At 37.1% G+C, this 26,912-nt stretch overlaps 1 protein-coding gene and 1 long non-coding RNA gene across 2 annotated transcripts in view; one reads left to right on the top strand and one right to left on the bottom strand.

The window, feature by feature from the left end:
- Positions 1-26,912, bottom strand: part of HSD17B12 (hydroxysteroid 17-beta dehydrogenase 12) — a 172,877-nt gene that overhangs the window by 16,555 nt on the left and 129,410 nt on the right. The window contains exons 5-9 of the mRNA XM_024254837.3: positions 24,326-24,390; positions 23,442-23,486; positions 9,064-9,098; positions 1,676-1,757; positions 9-74 (exon numbers count right to left, since the gene is read on the bottom strand). Of these exons, the coding sequence (XP_024110605.1) occupies positions 9-74; positions 1,676-1,757; positions 9,064-9,098; positions 23,442-23,486; positions 24,326-24,390 (293 nt within the window). The remainder of the gene's footprint in view (positions 1-8; positions 75-1,675; positions 1,758-9,063; positions 9,099-23,441; positions 23,487-24,325; positions 24,391-26,912) is intronic.
- On the top strand, positions 3,201-11,707 carry LOC129048630 (uncharacterized). Its single transcript, XR_008511136.2, has 2 exons — positions 3,201-6,467; positions 8,484-11,707. It is a non-coding gene; the product is annotated as an uncharacterized LOC129048630 (long non-coding RNA).

Here is a 26,912-nt window from a genome sequence, read left to right on the forward strand (position 1 = left end):
CCACTCACCTGCACAAAGACGCCCTTGCTCCTATACTCCTCATGGAGGCACCGAGAGAAGAAATCTACAAAAGTCTGGGAGGGGAGTGGGAGTGAGAAGAAAACACACACATTACATCAATCTGCCTGATTTGCAGCCATGGAAACAAAAATAATAAACTAATCATTTAATGCTATAATTTCTCATCATTTTTTTCATTTCAAATGCAGAAGAGAACTTAGAAAAACACCTCAAAACCTCAAGCTGTTTTTATCTGCCACGAAATGAAGTATTACATTACCAAATATAATATCCAGATCAAATTTTGATTTAACTGGAAAAGGCTTTTCTTATCTTTTTCTCCCCTCAGAAAATTACTTTCCAAGAAAAAATATTTTTCTCTTATATAACAAAGGACTCATTTCATCTCTTCACTTGCCACTCAAATAGAAACACAACATGAAGTCCATTCAACTCTGTTCTATGGGGATTTTGTTGTTGCTAAAAAGAACAGAACAAGCATCCTCTTAGTGCTTTGGGATGACAAGATCCAAGAAGCATAGAGGTGAATGTCACAGCCCATCTTCTTCTGATAATACAACCTTAAATATATTTGTAAAACACAATGTGCCATTTTTCAAATGTGGACACAACCTCAGACTAGAAATGCAAAGAATCAAGTGACTTTTCAAGGGTTCTAATTAGTCATAGTTTTGTAGCCATAGAGTAGAACAGATAAGTTGAAGTTCACGAATCCCTTCAAGAAACATGGCATTCATTTTAAATTTGCCTACAGTATGTTCCCAGACACAGAAAGTAGATTGTAGGGGTTAGGAGGTGGTACCAAGCTTTTCAAAAGACAGTAGTGACTGTTTTTTCACATGAAAAAGAAGTCGGAGTTTTGCTCTTTTCCTTCCCTGAAATGTTTCAAGTTCTTACTGTAGATATTTTTGTTTATTTTTCCCTAAAAACCTGCTTAATTTCAACATCTAAGTGATCATTTTCCCTTCAGAGATGTATTCGATGCCTCAACAATGTATCTGAAGATGATGCCATTGACCTGCAGTCAGTAGGAGACACATTCTGAATTACTTTCCTAGCAGTAATGTGAAGAGGTTAATGGTGATATTGTATGAAATTATGACATTGTCCAGAGAGTTCTGGAAAATTCTTGTCTCACCCCAAAAGTGACAAAGAATATCTATGAATCCTGGACAACATGGCAAAATACACTCTTGCCCAGTCTATCTTGTGCCTGCTATGTACATTTACACGTTGACTAGATGCATTTCTTCTATGCTATGTGAAGTGGACTCATTCATGTATCAAATCTCTAACCTTAGACTCATTAACATCATGTTCTAATTAACTAAGCTATCTGCCTAGGTCACCTGTCTATGGAAGGCACAAGTATCACTTTCAAAATCAGTAAAGTGCTGGGAGCAGAAAAACAGCATCTGTGAATCTGATATCCTGGTGTCCCATTTGTAAGTTTACAGTAAGTTTATTGTAAATATATAGTATGTCTCCAACTCTGGTTCTTTTGAAACTCAAGTAGGGTATTTTCCTTTTCTTCTCAGTCTATTGGAAAACTGCCAAGAACAGAACTTCAGGAAAGTTAAATCTACGTTAATTTCTCAGACTAAAAATGACCCCTTATTACTATATTGACATGATTTAAGAAAATATTGTTTACCTTGGTTGCAGAATAGATGGTCAACAGTGGGACAGGGAGCATGCCACTGCCAGACGAAATGTTCAGAATAGCCCCTTTGGATCTAAAAAGGAAAATGTACCATGTAAAAGGAGTGAAGCCACAGTATGCAGTTGTTTGTGAATTACAGATTGAGATATATAATTATTTGAAACAGAATAATGTAGCTGTTTTTCTAACACACATCTCTCCCTGCCTTTCATCAGTATGTGCTAAGCTTGGTCAGTAAATGAGACATAATTCAATCAACTAAAAATAGCTCTTCTTCACGATTAGCTCATTTCCCTGTCTTAGTAACCCAGGGCATGACCAGATCAGATCTCCATTCTCCTCGAGTTGATCTCTACCCTTTGAGGTCTTCTCTAGCCACAGTGCCAAGAATTTTTACTTACAGATCTTTTATATTCCCTGCATACACCTTTATTTTAGCATATCGTCATGTACTACTTTACCGTAGGATTTAATCATTCTATGTATATAAACATTCTCTCCTCCCCCCAACAAAACCATAAACTTCTGGATATAGTAGCCCATTTTCCCTCAAAATATTCCACACGGTACTGAGCACATAACCAACAGGTACTTAATAAAACTTTCTGGCAATGAGTGAATGGCTATGTCCTTTCCTTGGGTTGTAGATTCTACTTCTACTTTCTACTTCTACTTTCCCTGGGTTGTAGATACTTGGGCACCAACAAAGAGTTGACTCTAAAATTATGTGACTCTCTAGTTCATCAAACTGTGTCTTTTGCCAAAAGGCAAAGCTCAATTGTTACTGTAACTTTTAGAGACTACTGAAAGTTAAAAATCAAAGTTACTAGGAATTTCTAATGCTACAAAAAAGTGAAAATTAGCTTGATAAAAGCAATGCTATAAAGACACCAGTTGTTAAAAAGTACGTATAGGTTAGGTAAAGTGTAGAATTATGGTTTAGGAATGTCACAACTACCAACTCTTCCCCTCAAATCCATTCTTCTCAGAGGATTCCCCTTTTCAGCCACTGCAACCTGATCCCACCCACCTCCTGTCTCCCATATTAGGTTCCTTTCTTTAACCCACTTTCTCATTGTTCTTTGTCTGAATTTACTTCCCAACACCTATTTTTTTTTTTAGCTTAAAAAAGGGACTATAAAGACCCCCTTTATGCAAAATAATAAAGGATACATGATTAAATGGCATCTAAGTTATTTTAGGCATAAATCTGAAATGAAATAATCCCCAAAAGTCACCCGCTCCATCTGCCAGCCTCTAGGCGAGATGCCACTTCAACCATCAAAGGGAAGTGGGAGTCCTCAGCTTAGTGTGTGTCACTGGAAAGAAGTTGTTGTTGTTATTTAACAGAAGTCCTTATTAGTATTATGTGCCTTCCTAAACTGTGAAATCCTTTAAGATTTTGATGATAAAAATTACATTTCAAATTTAAAAATATTAGGAGGGTTTTGAATAAAGTTGGAAATAAGTAGTCAATGGGTTAATTATATCATTCTGGTATTTTTTGTTTGTGTCTTCCTCAGAAGCAGAAGAGTCTTTTCTTTTTAAATTTTAAGGTAAGAGTTTGTATCAGGAGTTAGAACCCAACAATTCGAACATAAAAACTGGTAAATTAGCAATGAATATCTAGTCCTTTCATTTTATCTATATTTCTGAGAAATTCCTTTGATGAAAATAGAAAAACCACTTTTGTTACAGGAGATTTTTAATTTAGTATTAATTTGTAATATTTAAAATATCTTTATCTTTTTTGGGGTATTGATAATGTTCAAAAATTAGACTGTGGTATGGTTGCACAGCTCTGTGAATACCCTAAAAACCATTAAAGTGTATACTTTAATGGGTAGATTGTTCGGTATGTGAAATTTATCTTAACAAATCTGTGAAAAGAGAGAGAAAAATATTTATGACATATTGGAATGTATCACCTTTAAACTGGGAGCAGATCCCAATCAAGTGAAAACTAAGAGAGCTATTGTATCGTATGCAACACAATATGCTTTCTAAGAAGTAACCCTCAATCTTGACAAGTCAACCCCTCTCCTGCATCCTAAGCATCCTTGTAGGTATGGGTAGTGTTTTATTTTAACCTTTTCTCATATAACTGGGAAGAGCTATGTCCAAACTCATTCATAGCAAGTGAAGACACAACTAGTTTGAAGTAGATGCAGAAGAATGAGGCTTTCCACTGAAGCTGCAGCCTATCGCTGCTTGGCCTAACAGCTGGATTAAATGCTCCATTATACTCAAGTTAAGCTGGGGTTGTTATATATGCCCTTGAACAGAAACCTTACATTTTAAATTTCATTTCTCGCTAACAAAATGCAATTTAAAAATCTATAAAAGGTAAAATTTAACATTATCAAGTGCACTTTAAAAATTAAATCTTGACCTGATCAAAACAGACCCTTAAAACTTCACTCAACAAAGCAATGATCTAAGTACAGGAAGAGTCATTTAAAGATAATAAAAGTTCCTTTCCCATATTAAAATACAATACAGATCAATTATCCAATGTCACATTCATGCAGTGATGCTCCCTTACTTGTTTGCTCCTTAAGGCAACTAAGATTTTGTTTCTCAAGTATTCTAATCCTATTGAAAACTTCTAGGAGGTGGAGTTGCTTTGAATTAGTGAAAAGTCAGAGTTTGAGGGTACTTCATACAAAATACAGTATTCGCATGCTAAAACACATGAAAACAAATCTAAGACTAACAAAGGATAAAGCAAGAATGCACTAGAACTAAGTAAATAAAATAGTAGCATTTAAAATTGTACCAGAGTGACAGTAGAGAAAATAGCCCTTCTACAAATCGCTGTCCTACCATTAAGCTCACATATGTGTCTAGCAGAAACCTTCCTCCCACACCCACACACACAACAGTGTAAAATTCTCTCACTCTTTCTTTCCAAAGGCAATAATATTCAACTCAGTTCTGTCTGAATCACAGCTAATATACTGCTATAGCCTGCCTTAATCTTTGTACTGTATACAGTATCTGTTCTCTATGTAGAAATGGGGCTGAGTATTTGGGACTGCAAGGCACAAAAGACTCGCCCTTAAAATCAACCGTGTTGTCTAGCTCTAATCCTCCATCTAAGCAGAATTAGTGACGTCAAACCAGTTTCCATGGCACAGCCAGACTCATGACAACTCTGTTATATCAAGCAGAAGGACAAAATGGGCTGCGCTTAATTGCACACAGAAACAAACATGAAACTAAACCCTGGTTAATCTTTCATTTTCTGGGGACTCGGGAACAATTCTAAGATTGGAAGGTACATTAAGAATTTTTGCTGAAGTTCTATAATGAAGACTCATGTTGCTCATACTTCAGCGCATTTTCTAGTTTGTTATGACAAATATCCAAATAAACAAGTCAAGCAATGTTTTCTGTAATGCAACATTCTTAATTCATTATACTGCTTACTTGTTAACAGCCACACAATGCTGTCTCAGTGGTACAAATTACTGAGGATCTACTAGAACTAAAATGTTGCAAAAAAACCCAAAGCAGAAAACACCAATTGCTGACAGGAAAGTACCTTTTCATATAAACATATTCTCTTTAATTACTAGTCCTCCCACAAGCCAGACATTAAATTCGCCCAACTCTATAAAACGCAGTCCCTCACACTTATAGCTTCCTATAGATATGCTCTCTCATGGAATTCCCTCAGACCTGTGAAATTCCCAGTAAGACTCCCTTAATTGTCACCTGGATTTAAAAAACATTGCCAAGCCTTTATTTTATAAGTGCTTTAATATTCTATCAGACTGTTGTGGTATCCTTGGCCACACCTCTATAAAAATACTACTGTCATAGAGGACGTAATAGGTCTCCTTTGAAGTAAGTCACTGTTTTCTACCTTCCTTAGAAACCTCATCACTGTCCCACAGTGCAGGTGGGAAGAGAGGCCTGCTGCTATGAGGAACCGGAACTGCAGGGTTAATCCTAGTGGGGACTGCTAACTGCATACAGAATTTGATGGTAGCCAAGGAAGAATGTACAAAAAAAAAAAAATCCATCCCAATTCTTCACATTTCCACTTCATATCAAGGAGTACAAAAGCAGGCTCTTGAGGGGGAGGGTTGTCATTATATATATATTTTAAAGCTTAAACATAATACTGAAATTGGCACAGACAGTTCTGTAACAGACGCTCACGAAGACTGAGAAATCTATAAAAATAGAGATCTATGTCAAAAAGAATCTTGGAACACAGGGGTCAGGTGTATAATTAGAACCAGCAATCCAAACACTGACATTGTACAAATATTGCTTTGTGGAAGAAAGTTTGCAAACATTCAGCACATGAAAGAGAATTACCTGCCCTAAAACACCATAACATGTTATAATTCCACCTTGAGCAATACAGTTATGAAAGGGGCTATTTTTAGCTTTCCCATGGTTGTTATGGCAACCACCTCCTGGCTCCAGCTGTACACAATGTTTATAATTCCAGGGAAGTGAAAAGAGCAACTTTCCTCTATAATGTAATTATGTACTTTCTACATCTATGGTAACAATACCTTAGTTTGATTATAGGTACTTGTTTAGCGATAGTCAGTTGGCCCTAGGCTATAGTTCTAGAGGGTTTGGAAAATCTCATACATCAGAGGTGGAACCAGTAGAAGGAAAACAACAACAAAGGATCATGATAAAGGACTCTGCTGTTACTCAATGGAGATACTAATGCTATGGAAACCAGCCATAGGAAATAAGCCATTTGGGGATGGTGTAAAGGGCAGGCATAATGAAACCACTTATAATGTGTAAGGTAAGAATGCTTTCAATATGATCTGCTAACTTGGAATTTTTCTCTCCTCTTTGGGCATAGAGCTAATATTTCTGGCCTTCTGTGCAGTAGTTGTAGCCTGCGACTGAGTTCTGCACAATGAAATGTGGGCAGAAGTGAAACTTCCCTTAAAACCATCTTTACTCTCTTGTCTTTCACCTGTCAGCTGGATGCAGAGAACTCCAAGACCCTAGAAAATGATGATGCCCCTAGATGGAAGGAGCCTCAGATTCCTGAATGACGGGTAGAGAGGGGAGGGAAAAATAAACCTTTATGTGTTAAGCCACTGAGATTTGGGAGTGGCATGTTTCAGCAGGTAGCTTATCCTGACTGACAAATTTAGTAACTAAGTTCTTTAACTCAAGTAGACATAGACGTTCTTTTCCTAACCAAAAGTATTGATTCATAAAATCCACATATATTTCTTACTAGTTCTTAAGAAGTATCAAAATGGTAATGTGGTGTCAGGTTCAGTCATAGCTTCTGATAACTTTCCACCATTTCTCAACCTCAGTTTAAAATCAACTTGATCTTTCCTTTTTTTTTTTTTTTTTTTTTTGAGACAGAGTCTCGCTCTGTTGCCCAGGCTGGAGTGCAGTGGCACTATCTTGGCTCACTGCGACCAGGGCCTCCCAGGGTTCAAGTGATTCTTGTGCCTGAGCCACCTGAGTAGCTGGGATTATAGCTGTGTGCCACCACGCCCAGCTAATGTTTTTGTACTTTTAGTAGAAATGAGGTCTTGCCATGTTGGCCAGGCTGGTCTTGAATTCCTGGCCTCAAGTGATTCACCCACCTCAGCCTCCCAAAGTGCTGGGATTATAGGCGTGAACCACTGCGCCCAGCTTCAACTTGATTTCTTAAAAGGCAAGGATCCAACTCATCCATGATACGCTTGACTCAATGAATGCCTATTGAATGGATGGACTCTCCTTTTTTGCATTGCCTTTATGTAATGCTCCAGCTGTGATCATGGCTGTCAGGTCTAGAGATAGCAGTGAAGTTCCCAGCTTCTTGGTTTTGTATTATTTACTAACTGTATAGCTTCATAGCACTCCATCTCTTTGGGCCTCTATTTTTTCATCTGTCAAAGGAGGGAGGTTACTGTCAATTAATTTAATGCACTGGATTTCTATGACTCTTTGACTCTAAGACTTTATGCTGTAAAATGATTTTGCAACCATTATCTCTTTTGATATGGTTTTCATCAACATAATTAAAAATTCCTTTTACAATACCTCTGTGGTTATAAGTGTTTCTTTTTTAATGGATAGATTTACTATTCTGAATTAATACCATGCTACCTGCAGATGTCAAAACTAGGATTAAGGTGATGGCCCAAATTTAATCCCTCCTGGGTTCTACTTTGCCCCAACTCTACCATCTTCTAGGGTTCTGGTCTGGTCTAACCACTGCCATTTACATATCTGACCATCAGGGGTCCACTCCCACTGGCACCTAACAATAGGCAGTTTGAAGATTTTAAAGGGAAGTATTACTAAAATAAAACAATTAAAATACACAAAATAGTGTATATAAAATGGGATTACAAGGAGCTTTGCTGAGAAACCGTTTCTTAACTAGTCCCTGTAGACGCTCAACGAATGGATTCCTAACCTTAGTTTCCTCATCTGTCCAATGGTGGGAGGCTATCAAAGTTAAATGAGTTAACACTTACTAAGTTCCTGGCACTTACTTTATACTCAATAAACATAAGCTGTAATCCCTGCCTGGAGTAGGTCATAGAGGTTTCCTAACAGAAGTAGGGTCCTTGGGTCTTCCCTTTTCAAAGCTGTGATTCCTCTGGGTCACTTCCAAACTCATAGTTATTTTGCAGAAAAAAAGATAACTACGATGCCCTAAATTCAGCAAATGATCGAGCTAGCTCAGGATGCAAGCCCAAATCTTTTTAGCAGCTTTTCTTTGAAGTCCTAGACATCATTCAGATTTTTCCAAGGAAGAAACAGCTTAATTACAATTTTACACTTCATGCTATTTCAGATAACAGAAATCTACAACATATTTCTCAATCAAAATGAAGACATTCAGCATGTACTAGCAGAACCAATTCAAACTGGAACAAAGATGGGGCGAGTGGACATTGCCTTTTCCTCCAAGGGTTGGTTTGACATCTTATAATCACTTTATATAACAGCCATTCTCCCAGTAAAAAGTGAAAAACCAGAGGAAGAGGTCTTACTTCATCCAACTCCACTGATTTTGGCTTTGAGAGAATACAGCTTTAAGAAGGTATTCCCAGGAATATCCCAGGAACTCTATCCGCCCCCTCAGAATAGTAGGCAATTGAGTTAGTGATGGTGACTCAGGCAGGCTTTTTCATCCTGATCTAAAGGAACCACTACAACCCTAGAGAGAGAAATAAAAAGGGAATCGAGTGGAAAAGGCCTCCACCACCGATGACTCATGCTCCACTGTGACTCGCCTGGCACATCAATCTGTGGCTAAGACATGGAGGCTTGGTTCATTAGTCACTTCAGTGATTTTTTCAAAGCAAGGATTCTCCCTCTAAATAATCATGAGCTCTGCTTCCACAGTGTTTGTATGTGAGCTTGTGACTCACCTTTCCACCATGCCAGGCAGTACCAATTGTGTCATCTGCAAGAGAGAAAGCAAAACATTCATGATGGCCGAGGATGCAGGCAACAGAAAAAGAGTGAAGAAAACTCACCCACACTAAAAAGAAGGGAATCATGAAACCATTCACCACTTCTGCAGACAGCAGGTTATTTTCTGTACACTGTAGAATGTGACTGTGTCAAGAGGGCATAAAAAGGAATCAGCTGAAATTACTGGAAAGAACACAGGGGATACTTTCAATGAACTTGACTAAAATTAGTCTTGCCTGAAATGTAATACTGGCACAGAGTTCTTCAAACAATGAAGGATTTACAGTGAAAATCTACATTTCCCAAAATGCATTCTCAGAAGAGAATATATGTTATCAGAAGAAATATCCTGCCTACCAAGATGACTTGAGCTTTCTAACCTCAAGAGCTCACATAAACTTTTCCAGCCAAAAAAAGTCTTTAAAAGAATACCGTAAAGTGATAGGTTGGCAAAGAGTAAGTGTATCTTCACATTCATTTCTCTTGTTGGCCTAGTTAGCTGTAAGTAAAACTCATCCTTAAAGAGAGCTAAGATGTGATCTCTAGTAACCAACAATGAAAAGGTGACATCTGCATTTTTTAAGGACTCCATAATTGTTGACTAAATACATATAATGAGGGGCTATTTTTAAACTCTGTTTTGATATATCATTAACCAAGAAAAGTTCAGAAGTCCAATGGTTTAGTCAAAATCACCTCATAGTTAAATACTGAGGCTGTAACGTGAATTTCCGACTCCTGGATATCATCAATTCTGTAAGAAACAGATGCTGTTTTGTAATAATAAGGTTTCAATGCATGCTAAGCATAGAAATTTTGTTGTTTCTATCTTGAATAATACTTCATATTAATTAAAGTAGACAGCATTCTGATGAGAAGGGAATTTTGTTTTCCTAGAAATATTCTGAAGAAAGAAAATGCCATCCAGATTTAACAAGGTAAATTCTGCTATGTGGACATCCAATCCAGATTGGATTACTGGTATTATTGGTATTATGAACAGCTTTGTATGGTAGTACAGATGTACATCAGGCATATTAACAGTGGTGGGTATTTTATCGTAAAGGATAGATTATACAAAACCCTAACAGTATTTGAAAACATTTTTTTTTTTATTTAGCACATTTCAACAGGGACCATAATGCTTAGCTAAAGTATTATAAAGAGTTCCCCCAGCATTTTGTGAAGGGAAGCTATAATTCAGTTCTCCAAAGTCCTGAGATCACCAGAAACAGAATAAGGAAGGAGACTGGTAATAAAAATGTCTTTACCCAGGTGTGTGTGTGTCTGTGTGTGTGTCTGTGTGCGTGCCTGCGCATTTGTATTAAGGAAATGAGATCTGTTAACTATAAAGCAGCTAAGTGGAGTCCAGAAGGAGTAGCCACTGCCTGTTTGGCTCTCTTAAACAGTCCCTCTTCTATTTCCAGTTGGAATACTGGGGGCAGGGAGATGGGGGAATATCAGGAGCTATTTTTTCCCTTATACCATATGCATGTCATGTATATATTAAATGTCTGCTTTCTGAATGGCAAAAATTATCTAGAAAATCATGAGACAAAACAAAACCCCGTAACATAAAACCATACTTACAAAATTATATCAATGGCATGCTAAACATTAAATGTTTCCTTCCTCAAGAGGCCTTTTATGTAGGGACATGTTCAAAATATATTCTTTATATATATGAATTAAAACTCAAGAAGTTTTAATAACTTGACATAAACACTGATTTCAATGCCTGGCTATTAAAGGCCAGAAATATTTGCTGAATGCTCAATGACTAGAGGATTGATCAGCAAAGACACAAGTTCTCCCCTGCAAAAGTTAATTTCTTTCTCATAGCTCATGAGCTCCTCCTTTTACATTCTGACTCTAAATTCTCTGTCCTTGTCATAAAATGTAACGTCTTTTTTTAATCTGTCAAATAATAACAATGAAAAGCCTGAGAAAAGTTAACCTGAAATCTGCATGCTTTTATCAAATCGATTAATGCCTTCATCTGTATTGAAATTATCTTTCCTTCTAATCAGATTATAAGTCACAATAAATTCAATTTCAAGCCTTCTTTATTTGAGCATGTGTATACAAATCATTAATATTCCACGCATTAGTTAAGAGGCTTCATTATATTCAGATCAAATTAAATTTTCTTTAACACCAAATTTTTGTAGAATTTTTAGCTAAGTTATTAGTAGAGTTATCTGTAAGCATCAGTTGGTATCTTGATATTTGGTTATTTATACAAATATACCAGGCATTTCTGTGAATTCTCACTATCTATCTGAACTCCATTTCACAGCTCACAAGCTGTTTCCGGAGTTAACTCAATGTTAATTTTAGGCCATCTGCAGGTGATAATTGCTGTACCAGAAAAATTTTTGTTCCTCTTAACACAGTTCTAAAAAAAGGTTACCATAACTTGCAAGTTCAGTGGTTAAGAATATTAGACAAGTAGTAGTAACCATGATTTCCAGACCCATTATCTTCCCCGTTGGGACTGTTTCCAAAAGTGTATAGCAAACAATTTTAATTCTTTCCTAAGAAGTAGACAAAAGTTTCTACAATTGTGCTTCTACAACAGTGAGAGTGTGAATCCTTGTCCTTGCAGGAAAAGTGTTTCCTCTTTATATACATACATATTTTCAGTGACAGTATTATTAATCCTCACCACAAGAAAATCCTAGATGCCTAGAATCTAAAGGGGATAGTTCAATATATATGTTATATCACACTTAAGGTATTGTTATCACTTTATATGCAAGCTAGCCAAAAAGTATACAAATATATGAGGAAAAATGAATGTCTTGATGACAACTAAATTTAGAATTTGATTCAATGTCAAGAGTAAAATATTTACTAGTATTTACTGGTATAGCAATGTATATTCTGGCTGGGAAATAAATAAGAGGCTTATTTAGCTCATACAAAATCAAAAGCAATACTATTAGATTAAGATTATTTAGATGATTAGATTATTCAGCAAAAATGCATTGGCTGGCCTAGAAAATCCTTGAAAATGTTATATTAAAATGTAACCATCTGTGGTTACAACTAAAAGTGACTTATTTTCTTCTTAGTGTTTGTATATATTTCTCATACTTTTGGCAACAATCTTGCATTGTTTTTACAATTAGAAAAGCCCCCACAATCTTATTTCTAAAAAAAACCTAACATGAATAAAACTTTTTCTCTTTTACTCCTGTAGCGTCAGTAATCAACAGTTTGTAGAAGGAACTTTATTTTATACCCAGGAGCCAATGTAGATTTTCCCACTCATTAATTTAGTATGAAAAATGATCCAATATAAGAAAATTATTCTCATATCATGTAATCTTTGGCATTTGGTCATTTTTTAGAGAGAACAGTACAAAGAAAATATGATTGCATAATGTTCAAAAAGACAATCAAAAGCTCAAATTAAAAGATTACATTAAAATTCAAGATGCTTTAATCACCTGTATTATTATAATACATATGTAGAGAATAAAGTATAACAACTCACCCTAGAATCCAGGCAAAGCCGCTGGAATCCAGGCTATTCATACCCAGAATTAGGATACCACAAATAGCCACTTTGTCCACATCTGACCTCCCTCTACCCCAAAGAAACCTGCTTATCATAAATAGGATCTGAATCCAAGTAACTAAAAACGTACCCATACAATTTGGAAGTAAACAATTTCTTAGATGCAAATACCTTAAACAAGTTTTCAACTGTAATCATTAACAATAACTTTTCAAAATCACAGTGTAACAGTGAAAATAATTACAGAAAGTGACAACAATGTTACACAATGCCTGGTTTGGAGAAATTAGATGGTAACTCCATTGAAAATCATGCTACAATGACACAGCACACATTTCCTTTGGCAAACTGTATAATTTGAGCACCGCGGTAAAAAAGAACACAACTTAATTAGAAATTCTTAGAATCTCACCTGTATAGCTAACAGAATATTTACTGCACAGGGGGTGGAAAGCTTAATTAGACAAAGTTTCTAAGAGTGCTTTGAGATCTCCAAGTATTATTTGATTTCCCTTTTTATTAATGTTAAGTTTTTGTGAAAGTTAAGAGCCCCGCCTTGCCATTTTCCCAGCTCCATATTACTTAACCTTAAATTCAACCCTATATCATTCAAAACAAAATTTTTCCTTTTGTAATAAATATGGTTTGATCTACACTAATTTATCAAAATAAAAAGAACTTTTCAGAACAAAGAGCTCCATGCCAATTAATAATGATTCCAAAGCCATAATTTATAAACTCTAGACAAAATTTTAAAAAAGAATGCATATACCAGCCGGGCACAGTGGCTCATGCCTGTAATCCCAGCTCCTTGGGAGGTCAAGGCGGGCGGATCACGAGGTCAGGAAATCGAGACCATCCTGGCTAACACGGTGAAACCCCGTCTCTACTAAAAATACAAAAAAATTAGCCGGGCGTGGTGGTGGGCGCCTGTAGTCCCAGCTACTCGGGAGGCTGAGGCAGGAGAATGGCGTGAACCCGGGAGGCGGAGCTTGCAGTGAGCGGAGATCACACCACTGCACTCCAGCCTGGGCGACAGAGCGAGACTCCGTCTCAAAAAAAAAGGAAAAAAAAGAGTGCATATACCATCATACACAGTTTTTATAAGTTTCACATACTATAGTATGCTAAGAGTTTCCAATACCTAAATTTTTCCAGAATAAGCTAATTTCTCAAAAGTGACAGGTTTGGGGAGGAGAAAATAATTTCTAAAGTCCTCAGAGATTTTTCATTTTCCCTCGTATATAATATCCTATAACCTAGCTTCATTTGGAGCTGAAAAGAACATCAGTACCAATCTATAACTACTCCCTCATTTTTGGAAGAAGAAAACAATGCAGAGTGGTTATCATGCCGTTTGGCAAAACCATCATTTTGTAGTTATGCCTGAAGCAGGCCATTACTATGACACTCTAAGGACTAAATGTATCCAATAATTTGGAATTTTTTAGGAGCATAATGATAACTAATTTCAAAATGGATTAAAAGACTAGCTAGTAACTTGGAATGCCTTCATCTAGAAAAGCCATGGATGGGGATCAGTGGTGAGGGTTTTACTGTCCTTCCCATAATTTATCATATTCCTAATGCTGTTAAATTCTTGAGGCAGGGTGCCGGGATGCATTCTTAACATAATTCCTAAATTAAATACAATTAGACTGCTGAACGGAGACTGTTCTCATGGATTTTCAAATTAATAGAGGGCTCCCCCTACTGGTATTGTGTCACATGCCAGAGGCAAATCCAGGTGAGAAAAACAAATGTTACTGTGCTTTTCACCCATCTGTCCATTCATCTAAACTTTTATCATCTACTCCATGGGCAGGGCATCGCATAAGGCACTTCTGGCTAAGTGATATACAATGAATACACTGTGGTATAAAAAGGAAAAAATAGATTTTCAAAAAGCATGCAAAGGGCCTCATACTCTGATTTCAGAGAATCATGGGGTGGAAGATGCCGTAGTCTAAATGTTTGTGTCCCCCCACTCCAAATTTTTTTTTTTTTGAGACAGGGTCTCACTCTGCCAGCCAGGCTGGAGTCCAGTGGCACGATCTTGGCCCACTGCAACCTCTGCCTCCTGGGTTCAAGCAATCCTCCTGCCTCAGCCTCCTGAGCAGCTGGGACCACAGGTGTGAGCCACCATGCCTGGCTAATTTTTTTATTTTTGGTAGAGACAGGGTCTCGCCATGTTGGCCAGGCTGGTCTCAAACTCCTGGGCTCAAGTGATCCTCCTGCCTCAGCCTCCTGAGTAGCTGGGATTACAGGTGCGTGCCACCATGCCCAGCTAATTTTTGTATTTTTGGTAGAGATGGGGTTTCACTTTGTTGGTCAGGCTGGTCTCAAACTCCTGGGCTCAAGTGATCCACCCGCCTCAGCCTCCCAAAGTGCTGGTATTACAGGCATGAGCCGCTGCGCCCAACCTCCGCCCCTCCAAAACTTGTATGTTCAAACCTAATCTCCAATATGCTGACATTAAGAGGAGGGTGGGGCCTTTGAGAAATGATTACATCATGAGGGTTCCACTCTCATACATGGTATTGGTGCCCTTATAAAAGAGGCCTGAGGGAGCTTGTTTGCCTCTTCTGCCACATGAGGACATGGCAAGAAGGCTCCATCTATGAAGAATGGGGTCCTCACTCGACACCAAATCTGGTGGGGCACTGATCTTAGACTTCCCAGCCTCCAAAACTCTGAGAAATAAGTTTATGCTCTTTATAAACCACCCAGTCTAAGGTATTTTGTTAGAGCAGCCCAGAGGGACTAACACAGAAGAGATTAATTTAGTCGATGTCATTCTAGTCCTTCAATTTCTCCAAGCAATTATTCCGTTTGAGTAGATTGAACACTTGGAGTCACCTGGAACAGAAGAACCCAAACTCCAGTGCCTGAAAGGGTCAGAGAGGTAATATAAATGAGTGAGAGAAGTCAAACAATAGGGACTGGTGGGGACTGTGGCAATCTAGAGAGCTGCAGGCCTAACTAACTGCATATATCCAGAAGCTACTCAGCTCTAGTCACTTGTTGCCATGTAGTAATTCAGGTCTGTGTTACCCAATTTTCAGATTTTTCCCAAGAGAAGTTAGAAATCTCGGTGTAAAATTTCCTAATTTTGAAAACTGAGCCAATCAAAATGTGTTTGTCAGCCACCTCTGGCCCACAGACCAACAGTTTACAACCTCTGACCCAGCATACTCACCTTCCACCTCTTCCACTTCTGGCAGATTCAAAGATTAGGAAATTCTCACAATTTACTTCAGTATAAATAGCGATTGATTCAAGTTCAACCTTCTAGGGCCACATACAGTCAGTGTGACCCTTATTCCCAAAGAACTTGAACTAAAATTTCAGTTCAGTTTTTTCAGTTCAGAATTTTCTGTTTTTAAAAAATCATTCATTTATTATTATTTCTTAGAATAAAAAAATGTGTTGTGCACCTGACATATGTGAGGCCCAGGTAGGATTCAGCAGGAAAGGAAAAGGACATGATACCAACCCTCATGGTGCTTACAATCTGTAGAGAGGCTCTAAACTGAAAGAGAGACTCAATCTAAGAAAAACTCTAGTCCAGGCATGGTGACTCACACCGGTAATCCCAGCACTTTGGGAAGCTGAGGCAGGAGGATCGCTTGAGGCCAGGAATTCCAGTCCAGCCTGGGCAACATAGCAACACTCCATCTTTATAAAAAATTTAAAAATCAGCTAGGCATGGTGGTGCAGGCCTGTAGTCCTAGCTACTCAGAAGGCTAAGGCAGGAGGATCGATCGCTTGAGCCCAGTAGTTCCACGTTACAGTGAGCTTTGACAGTGTCACTGCACTCCATCCTGGGTGACAGAGTGACACGTCTCAAAAAAAGAAAAACACACACAAAAGAAAGAAAGAAAGAAAGAGTCTAAAAATGAAATGCTCAGTGAAGGGAAGACATGCAGTGGGCACATAACACTCTGGAGGGTTCAGAAAGGTGCCCTACCCACACCCACCCCTAATAAGAAATGGTTTCAAGCTCCCACCTTGGTTGAATGTCTGATGAAGGAAGAACTAAATTATAAGCCCCTGCTTTAAGTCTTATACTGACCCCCCCCAAAGAAAAGTAAAAAATTAAATTAATATAAAAATATTAAATTTCAAATTGACTTAAAAAAAGTAAAAACAAATTAATATATAACCCCCTGCTTGAGATGCTCTTCCACACTGTTGGTGGGACTGTAAACTAGTTCAACCATTGTGGAAGTCAGTGTGGCAATTTCTCAGAGATCTAGAACTAGAAATACCATTTGACCCAGCCATCCCATTACTGGGTATATACCCAAAGGATTATAAATCATGCTGCTATAAAGACACATGCACACATATGTTTATTGTGGCACTATTCACAATAGCAAAGACTTGGAACCAACCCAAATGTCCAACAATGATAGACTAGATCAAGAAAATGTGGCACATATACGCCATGGAATACTATGCAGCCATAAAAAGGATGAGTTCATGTCCTTTGTAGGGACATGGATGAAGCTGGAAACCATCATTCTCAGCAAACTATCGCAAGGACAAAAAACCAAACACCGCATGTTCTCACTTACAGGAGGGAACTGAACAATGAGAACACTTGGACACAGGAAGGGGAACATCACACCCCGGGGCCTGTTGTGGGGTGGGGAAAGGGGGGAGGGATAGCATTAGGAGATATACCTAATGTAAACGACGAGTTAATGGGTGCAGCACACCAACACGGCACATATATACATATGTAACAAACCTGCACGTTGTGCACATGTACCCTAAAACTTAAAGTATAATAAAAAAAATTAAATCTCAAATTGACTTAAAAAAAGTAAAAAGAAATTAATATATAACCCCCTGCTTGAGATGCTCTTCCCCATTCCCAACTAAAGCAAACAACAAAACACAACAGCATTTCACAATATGTGGAGGCTGTTAATACATTTCACTTTGGGCCGCACCCCCATCCATTTCCTTCTCTGCTCTAAGAAAAAGGTAATAAAGAAAGTCAGAACATCCTGTCTACTTGTCAGAATGGTGGCCTGGACATTTCCTAAGAGATTCAGCTGTAGGCAGGGCCATTCTCTAGCTTCCACCTCATTCACTAAGTGCAGCAGCAATTTTAGGGTCCAGTATCACCTGAAGGAATGGTTTTCCCACCTTTCCATAGGCACCACAGGCAGTTCAGGTAATACTGTTTGGGCAGTGCTTATCTGGAAAGGAGTGAAGAGTTTAGAGTCTCTTGAGGTCTGAAAATTGCTAATAAAAGAATCAAAGAATAATCTGGCCCAGAAAAGCAAGGCAACCCCAAATTTGGTAGCTGTTAAAACAAGTGATCTCAAATCAGAAACAAACGGCACAACAATATTTGTTTTAGAACCTGTCTTTGGACTGATGTGAACCTCAGTGTACACCCTGTTTGAAATGAAACCTACATTTGTCTGCCTCTGGAGACGTGGCACTTCTCCCATTCTCCATGATTTCTCTAATAGCAATCAATAGCAGTTCAATAATTTCATTTGCAAACTCTCTCAGTATTCTGGGATGGAAATCCCTCCAGGTATAAAACTAGAATTATTTTTAGAAAAGTGTGGTTCAATGTCTTGAGGTTCAATTGTCTCTAAACTCCACCGTTTCTGGGATAAAGGTCATTGTTCTTGATGAGAAATAAGATGTATCTTAGATTTTAGTCACAGAGCATCTGCAATCAGAAGAAAGCTCTGTCTAGTAGGACTTCTCTTACAGTTTGAGACTGATCTACCTGCCATATTGGTTACCTACATATAGAGTTTCTACATCACTTAACTATATGCAGGCAGGGAACAGGAGCAAGACTAAATTTATTCCTGAAGGATTTAAGAGTAAAACTGGAAAAGCAGGCAACAAGGCTTCGAAATATCCCTTGTAAAGGGAGAGCCCATTGAAGTGAGCCACTGAGAGGGAAGAAAGGAATAAACTCAAAATACTGGATAAGATTAAAAAGTAAAACCATCGGATGAAACTGGAGAACTAAGTGGCCTGGAAGAACTGCTTATGATTAAACATCATGGGTCTATAGCCAAAACTTTCTGATTAATATTTCTTCCCCAATATTTTTCTGGCCACATCACTACCATTTTATCTGGTGGTGACCTGCAATTTCTTTGGTCTCAGGATATTTCACTTCTATCATTCCTCTACTGAAACATGGAACTTATGTGATTTTTACAATCATCTGACCTACTGATCCAGAACATAAATAGGTGGATCTGAAGGAATGTAAAGCCAGGTCATTCAATGTTCATGGCACAGTACAGGTCTTACAATAAGATGCTGGGGTCCTTCTCAGCAAACATCTCCAAAGTAGGGGCACAAGCCCAAAGTCACAATGCCAAGCTGATTTCACCAATCTCTCCTGGAACACTTCTCAGCCAGTTATTCCCTGTCATGTAGTTTAGTGAGGAGATAAAACTTGGCCCAACATTGATGGTGAGAAGAGGTTGTTCTCTTCCTTATAAAGGCCTTTTCTGAGAGATTCACTGTGGCATTAGGCTGCAGACATCCATGCCCCAGTTCCCCTGATGTCCAGCCACAATAAAACCTTTGGAGATTCTGTAGCTGCACCAATTTTCATCTTCTTTTAAGTTACCCCAGGGCTCCAAACAGCCATTGCTACTGAAAATGTGGCCCTGGCCCTGGCAATGTATAACACAGTCAACTAAAGAACAACAGGTGCAATTCATCCAAATATATTATAGGGCAAATCACAGCAGCACCAAAGAGCCCTAAACCTGGGAGCGTCACACAAATTTCGTCAAGGTGAATGCCTTTCTCTCAGTATAAGTAAGAAAAACACATGCATCATAAAATACCTATTACCATGTCACTCTGCCAATAGAACTGCCTTTCTAAAACATAGGTCAGATCACACCTTACATCTACTTGAAGGCTTTCTGTAGCTCTCTAGCCTGTTGAGCACAGCACTCAAGGTCTTGCCCAGTCATGCCCTAACTTTCTCTTCTTACCTGCTGGTTAGCCACTGCACATCACTCACCTCCCACTGCTCCAGTCAAGCCATTTTCTATCTGAATGGTCACTAGTCAACTGTGATCAGAGAGGATAACTACATTGCTTCTGCATGTAGTACAACAAAAACTAATTGGCTAAGCCTCCAGATGGTATTAATTCCAGGATCCATTGATTCCATATGTTGAGAGTTTTGATTTGTTTTTCTATTAGAAGTACACATCACAAAGGTACAGGAAAATTCAGATTCATATTAAAGATAAATGAAGGGATGCTTATTTGGCTCCATGAAGAAGTGCTTTAAATAGCAAACTCCCTTAGTGCTTTTTAAATGGGATTAGGTTTGCAAAAGAAAGCTTATGTAGAAAAATTGTAAGTAGATATCCAGTTCTGCCAATGACACTTACCATCAATATGGCATGCAAGTGTTTAATAAATTAACATTTGTCTCCACTAACTCATTTCATGGGAACAAGTATATATGCCAATGTCAATGAAGAATGAAGAAGAGGAAGGATGAAGAGGTGGGAGAAGCATTTTATAATTTGTCAAGATATTAAAAATGATATCTCACTTTTATTTCATCGTTATATTTAAAACACTGAAAGTTACTCCATGGTGCTCTTCGATTTGTGCTGTTTTATCCATACTTTCCCCCATTTGGTCTTTAAGCAGAGACTCACCGTGATGACCACTGAACATGCTGATCTGTGCTCAGATCCTGCATAAAGGATAAAGTCTGTGACCATGAAGCACAGCAGGATGACTGATTCTCACAGATTAAGGCCAGGATCTTGGCTTTCTATCATTAGTTTTCTGCAGACTGCGAGCCAAGGGATGGCATGTTCATGGAGACAGAAGAGGCCAGAGTTTTACACCATAAGAGTATACAAACATGTAAGTGTAGACAAGCAGGAGGTTACAAGAGAAAATACTAATGGATCTAAAGTAAATGGCTTACACAGTTTATCTGACAGAGGAGTTAAAATTATCAGAAGACTAATCTGAAATTAGTATTAACAATTCTAGAAAATAAAATTAAAACAAACATATTTTATCATTAACTCAGCACAAGATATTATGAAACACATGTACATTGTTTTTAACACTTATTATTTTCAAGCACTTGGCCAAATGTACCAGAAAAGGTATATCAAAATAATAGTACACATTGGTCATTTCAAAAGGCAAAAATTATAAAATATATACATTGTAGACTAGAAGTGATATTAATTTTGATCAAAAACCTTTGTTTGCTAAAAAATAAAGTCATAGTTCCACCTATTATTAAAATCTGTATCAGCTCTGAGTTTAAGAACAATAACATTTTGAGAGCCCTTATAATGATCTTGGGACTATTAGATATATTTCTATTAGCCATGTTTTAAAAGCATCAATTTTGTGCATGAGAGTCTTGCTCCAGACTCACTCACAGGTCCACTTATAATTAGTTTACCTCACTTAAACTGAATCTTATATGAGAAAAAAACTTGGTTAATAACAACAAAGTTAAACATTGAGTTAAACATGTTTTGAATTTCCTTAAACTAGTATACGTGAGTTATTGAAAATGGATTTGGCTTTCTATGAGTATGTTCAAATTTCAAGTATCTGACACTGCCCATGAGAATTCTGCCTCAGGCAATTATTTTTCACTGCTCTGGCATGTATAATTAAAGTACAGTACATTTTTGTAGTTACTAATACAATATAAGAAAAAATGGTGTTGAGATGCTCATACCTGCTAAGTATTCCTTCTTTTGGCAGGTATTGGCTTGTTGTCTTTTGTTGGCACATACATGTGACATGACTATAACACATGCTTAGCAACTAGCAACCAGACTAGTTATTATGAGTGACTATTAAAAATCACACCCATTGCTTTGTACTTCCATATTCCTCATACAATGCTTTATCACAACATTTAAGTTCCTCAACTGAAAAGAATCATGGGGAAGACAAAATGGAAAGAATTTATCAGTGACAAATAGCATGTGGATGAAATATTTGTAAAAATAAGTCTCCAGCCTAAGTTTTTGTAGTCCCAGTACCTACCACAGTGCTTGCATATAGAAGGCATTTAATAAACAAAAAGCATTTAATAAACTAAAAAACACTGCTGAAAGAAGTCATAGATGACACAAACAAATGGAAATACATCCCATGATCATGGATGGGTAGAATCAATATTGTGAAAATGACCATACTGCCAAAAGCAATCTACAAATTCAATGCAATTCCCATCAAAATACCACAGCCATTCTTCACAGAACTAGAAAAAACAATCCTAAAATTCATATGGAACCAAAAGAAAGTCCACATAGCCAAAAAAAAGACTAAGCAAAAAGAACAAATCTGGAGGCATCACATTACCTGATTTCGAACTACACTATAACGCCATAGTCACCAAACAGAATGGTACTGGTATAAAAATAGGCAAGCAGACCAACTGAACAGAATACAGAACCCAGAAGTAAAGCCAAACACAGCCCACTGATCTTCAATAAAGCAAACAAAAACATAAAGTGGAGAAAGGACACCCTATTCAACAAATGGTGCTGGGATAATTGGCAAGCCACATGTAGGAGAATGAAACTGGATCCCCATCTATCACCTTATACAAAAATCAACTCAAGATGGATCAAGGACTTAAATTTAAGACCTGAAACTATAAAAATTCTAGAAGATATCATTGGAAAAACCCTTCTAGACATTGGCTTAGGCAAGGATTTCATGACCAAGAACCCAAAAGTGAATGCAATAAAAACAAAGATAAATAGCTAGGACTCATTCATTAAACTAAAGAGCTTCTGCATGGCTAAAGGAACATCAGCAGAATAAACAGACAACCCACGGAGTGGGAGAACATCTTCACAATCTATGCATCTGACAAAGGACTAATATCCGGAATCTACAATGAACTCAAACAAATTAGCAAGAAAAAAACAAATAATCCCATGAAAAAGTGGGCTAAGGACATGAATAGACAATTCTCAAAAGACAATACGCAAATGGCCAACAAACATATGAAAAAATGCTCAGAATCACTAATGATCAGGTAAATGCAAACCAAAACCACGATATATATCTATATCTATATCTATATCTATATATATCTATATCTATATCTATATCTATATATATCTATATATATCTATAGATATATATATATACGTATCTATATATATCTATAGAGATATATATACATATCTCTAATGGAATACTAATCAGTCATAAAAAGGAATGAATTAATGGCATTTGTAGCAACCTGGATGAGACTGGAGACTATTATTTTAAGTGACGTAACTCAGGAATGGAAAACCAACATCCTGTGTTCTCACTCATAAGTGGGAGCTAAGCTACGAGGATGCAAAGGCATAAGAATGATACAATGGACTTCGGGGACTCAGGGGAAAAGGGTGGAAGGGGGTAAGGGATAAAAGACTACAAATTGTGTGCAGAGTATACCGCTTGAGTGATGGGTGCACCAAAATCTCACAAATCACCACTAAAGAACTTACTCATGTAACCAAACACCACCTGTTCCCCAATAACCTATGGAAATAAAAATTAAATCATTAAATAAAATAAAAATAAATGAAAAGTCAAATAATACAGGCACCTGCTTCGTCTTCCGTTCTTTATATTTTCTGAAGAAATAAGTTAATAGACCACTTTTATCTGGAATACATGTATCTGCATCTAAACAAGAGTAGACTCAGGTGAACAAGCTGATTATGTCAGTGTTTTTCAATAGAAAGAACCAAAAAAGGATGACATCTTTATAACAAGGCTGCTTACCTTACAAACAGAAAGAATATTAATATTTATCATTTTCTTGATCACCTGCAAAAAAAAATTGAGAATTTTATATATACTTGATCATGAAAGTGACCCTATTAGATATCTACTTAGGTAATCTAGAGAAGCATTGAACATTTCCCCAGATATTGCAGAGATTTTGGAAAAAGGACAAGAGTTGGGGTAGAGAGGCAGATTTCATTTTACTCTCAGTGTTATATTTTCCTAACTAAGGTGATAATTGATGCTAACATGCAGAATCCAAAGTGTATGTGCAAGTAAAATCTGGAAGTAAAAAGACATATTAAATCTAAAATAAATAGAACACTTTGCAATTTCCTTTCTGCTAGTATGGAGCGTAGAAATTACTGAACCTAGGATTTTCAATAATTTTTAAAATTTTACATACTCCTTCAATGATATGCTTTTCTTGTTTTCAGTAAAGGATTATGCATGCATCAAGGATGTCACTTTCATTTTGGTAGAGCTGGTTTACCTGAATCAACCATGTTGCTGTATATTAACATACTTACAATTTTGAAGTTGATTTTAGAGTCATAAAACTTACAACAGAGCTATTTTGATATAACACAAACAAAAATAAGAGTAATAACAAAACTAGAGCTATTATTGAATCTGGCACTGTATAAGCGAGGTTATATTTTCTCATTCCATTTTTCTAACACTCCTATGAAGCCGCCCATTTTATGAGCAAGGAAACTGAGACTAAGTATGGCTAGGCCCATACCCAGGGAACTCAGGTAGTAAGCAGAAGAGCCAGGATGTGAACCACAGGCAGCTGGACTCCAGTGTCATAGTGTGAATCGTTATACCAATACCTGCATGCATTCTTTTTGTTACCATAATACACAAAAAAGACTTACATTGTCCAAGTCAGGAACATCCAAAAAGTATTCAGGATACTCATACGACATTCCCACGTTATTCACTGAAATAGAACAAGATCATTAGCTGAGTAACATATGCATATTTTAAAGATTTATTAAAAGAATGACATTAAAGATATCAAGACTAATATGATATATATAATTATATAAAACACTGTTTATGGCTACAGTAACCTTTTCCACACCTTTCTGTCCAAAATCTATCCTTAAAAGTCCAACTTAAATGTCTCTTCCTTCATTAAACCTTCCTGTACCTACCATCCAGCAACTGACAGAACTTATACTTGCCTCTCACTTTCCATAGCCCTTTGGGATATGTATATTCTGCCTCTATCATACTGTTATTTGGAGATATTACTTAACTCTTCTCTGGACCTTAAATTTTCATAGTGTAGTAGAAAGAGTGGAGAGTACCATGGTCCAGGATACTGGAAACTTGAGTTCTAGTTATAACAGTTTTCAGAAAACATGTGATTTGGGATAAGTCATGTAAAATATGCATCGCATTTTGTTCCGCTCCAGAATGAGAACTCATTTAATAACTCAAAAAATATGTGCCATACACTTTTGAGTAAGACATGTGCTAGGAACTTTTAAAAGTGGGGGAAAAATGTTGGTATCACGGAGCATACAATCTAGTAGGAAAAGAAAGAAACAAACAATTATTTCATGACAGAACAGAATGCCATGGGAGCCTTTCCTGCAAAGCCTGACTTCAACTGGAAAGTGAGGGAAGGCTTCTTTCTGGTGGCCAAGGGAGTAGGTCAGACTAAATGTCTCCAATAAACCATCTATCAAAAGTTGAGGTCATGTCTTAATTTTCCTTATACCACACCCCCTTACCTTCCCAATCACCTAACTTAAAGTTGGGGCTACAAGACAATTGACAAGATATGAATAAACCTATATATATTTAGATACAAGATTTTAATACTCAAATATCCTATGGTTTCCCCAGCCCTGGAAAGACAAAGACAATCCCAGAATAAAGAACATTTGCAGGAATCAATCAATGAATAAAATATCTCAGAATTTATTTTAACTAAACAAATAACTCACGAGATAGATGATCTATCTATCTACCTATCTACACTTAATCATCACAACAACCCTATTAGGTAGTTCCTATTATTATTTTCCTTATAAATTAGGAAACTGAAGTTCGCAGCAGTTAAATAAATTGCCCAAGGTGATAGAGCAAAGTAGGCCAGGATTCAAACTCAGGAAATTTGACTTCAGAGACTAGGCTTTTAACCACTATGTTAAAACCTTCATACACATTTATCCAGTATTCAACTCAGAAAAAAAAAAAAAATCATAATAACTGAATAATAAACAAACATCTCATAACAATGTTTAATAAAACTATGAAGTATTTAAAAAAGAGAAGTTTCAGTTGCAAGAAGATGATGACATTATGATCAGTTTGATACAGCTTATAAGGAATTATGCCGGATAAACCTGATATTAGTAATAATAACTTTTCAACAGTCTAACAAAATTAATAGTTCAAAGGAACTCAGTAAGGGTTTTATATTTAATTATAAGCCAATCACTTGAGGCTGTAAGTCGCCAGATTTTACAACAATACCACTGAAACCTGTCAGAAGAAATGTAAGCAAAAGACAATGACAAAGCAAACTTTATTTAATTAGGATTCATACTCATCTGAATAGGGATAGTATCTAAACATAATTAATAACAGCAGGTCCAAATCCATTTTTATTTTATTCAATAGGTTCTCCACCCACCAGGCATCCCAAGAGTCAATTCTATAAAAGATCTGTTAACAATTAGGCCAAAACTAGTTGAAGGTAAGGCTTTATGTTCACTTGACTTTGCTTTAACCACTTACAGAATTACAAAGGATGAATAATTTAGAACATGACTAAAAGAAACAGCAAAACCCAAAATATCTGTTAAAATATTGCACATAAACAAAATATTCTTTATATCAGTTGAAGATAACAGAATCTCTCAGGAAAGGCTTTGCCAAGTTGTAATATTCATCAGAATTAAAAAAAATTTCATGAAGTACAGTGAACTATCTCCCTTCACTCTTCATATCAAGAAAACTTTCTTCAGATTTCCCTGTAGCCTATGGGAATATTAATGCTATATTTCAAAATGCAAAGGAAAATTGAACAGTGTAATTATAAATCTTTTAAAATCCAGATTTCATTTTTTTAAAAAAAATCTGGGAACTTTGCAAGCAGCACAGTTGACTTTGTAATCTTAACATGTACTATAAGTACAAAGTTAAGCAAAGGCAGTCCCTGAATAAGCAAGCAGAGAAGTGTTATTCTGGTTATGGCTGTATTAACAATAGAGAGTTGCCAGGCATGGTGGCTCACGCCTGTAATCCCAGTACTTTGGGAGACTGAGGCGGGCGGATCACGAGGTCAGGAGATCTAGACCATCCTGGCTAACACGGTGAAACCCCATCTCTACTAAAAATACAAAAAATTAGCCAGGCATGATGGCACGTGCCTGTAGTCCCAGCTACTCGGGAGGCTGAGGCAGGAGAATTGCTTGAACCCAGGAGGCGAAGGTTGCAGTGAGC

Source organism: Pongo abelii, chromosome 9 (genome assembly GCF_028885655.2).
Source record: "Pongo abelii isolate AG06213 chromosome 9, NHGRI_mPonAbe1-v2.0_pri, whole genome shotgun sequence".
Classification (NCBI taxonomy): Eukaryota; Metazoa; Chordata; class Mammalia; order Primates; family Hominidae; genus Pongo; species Pongo abelii.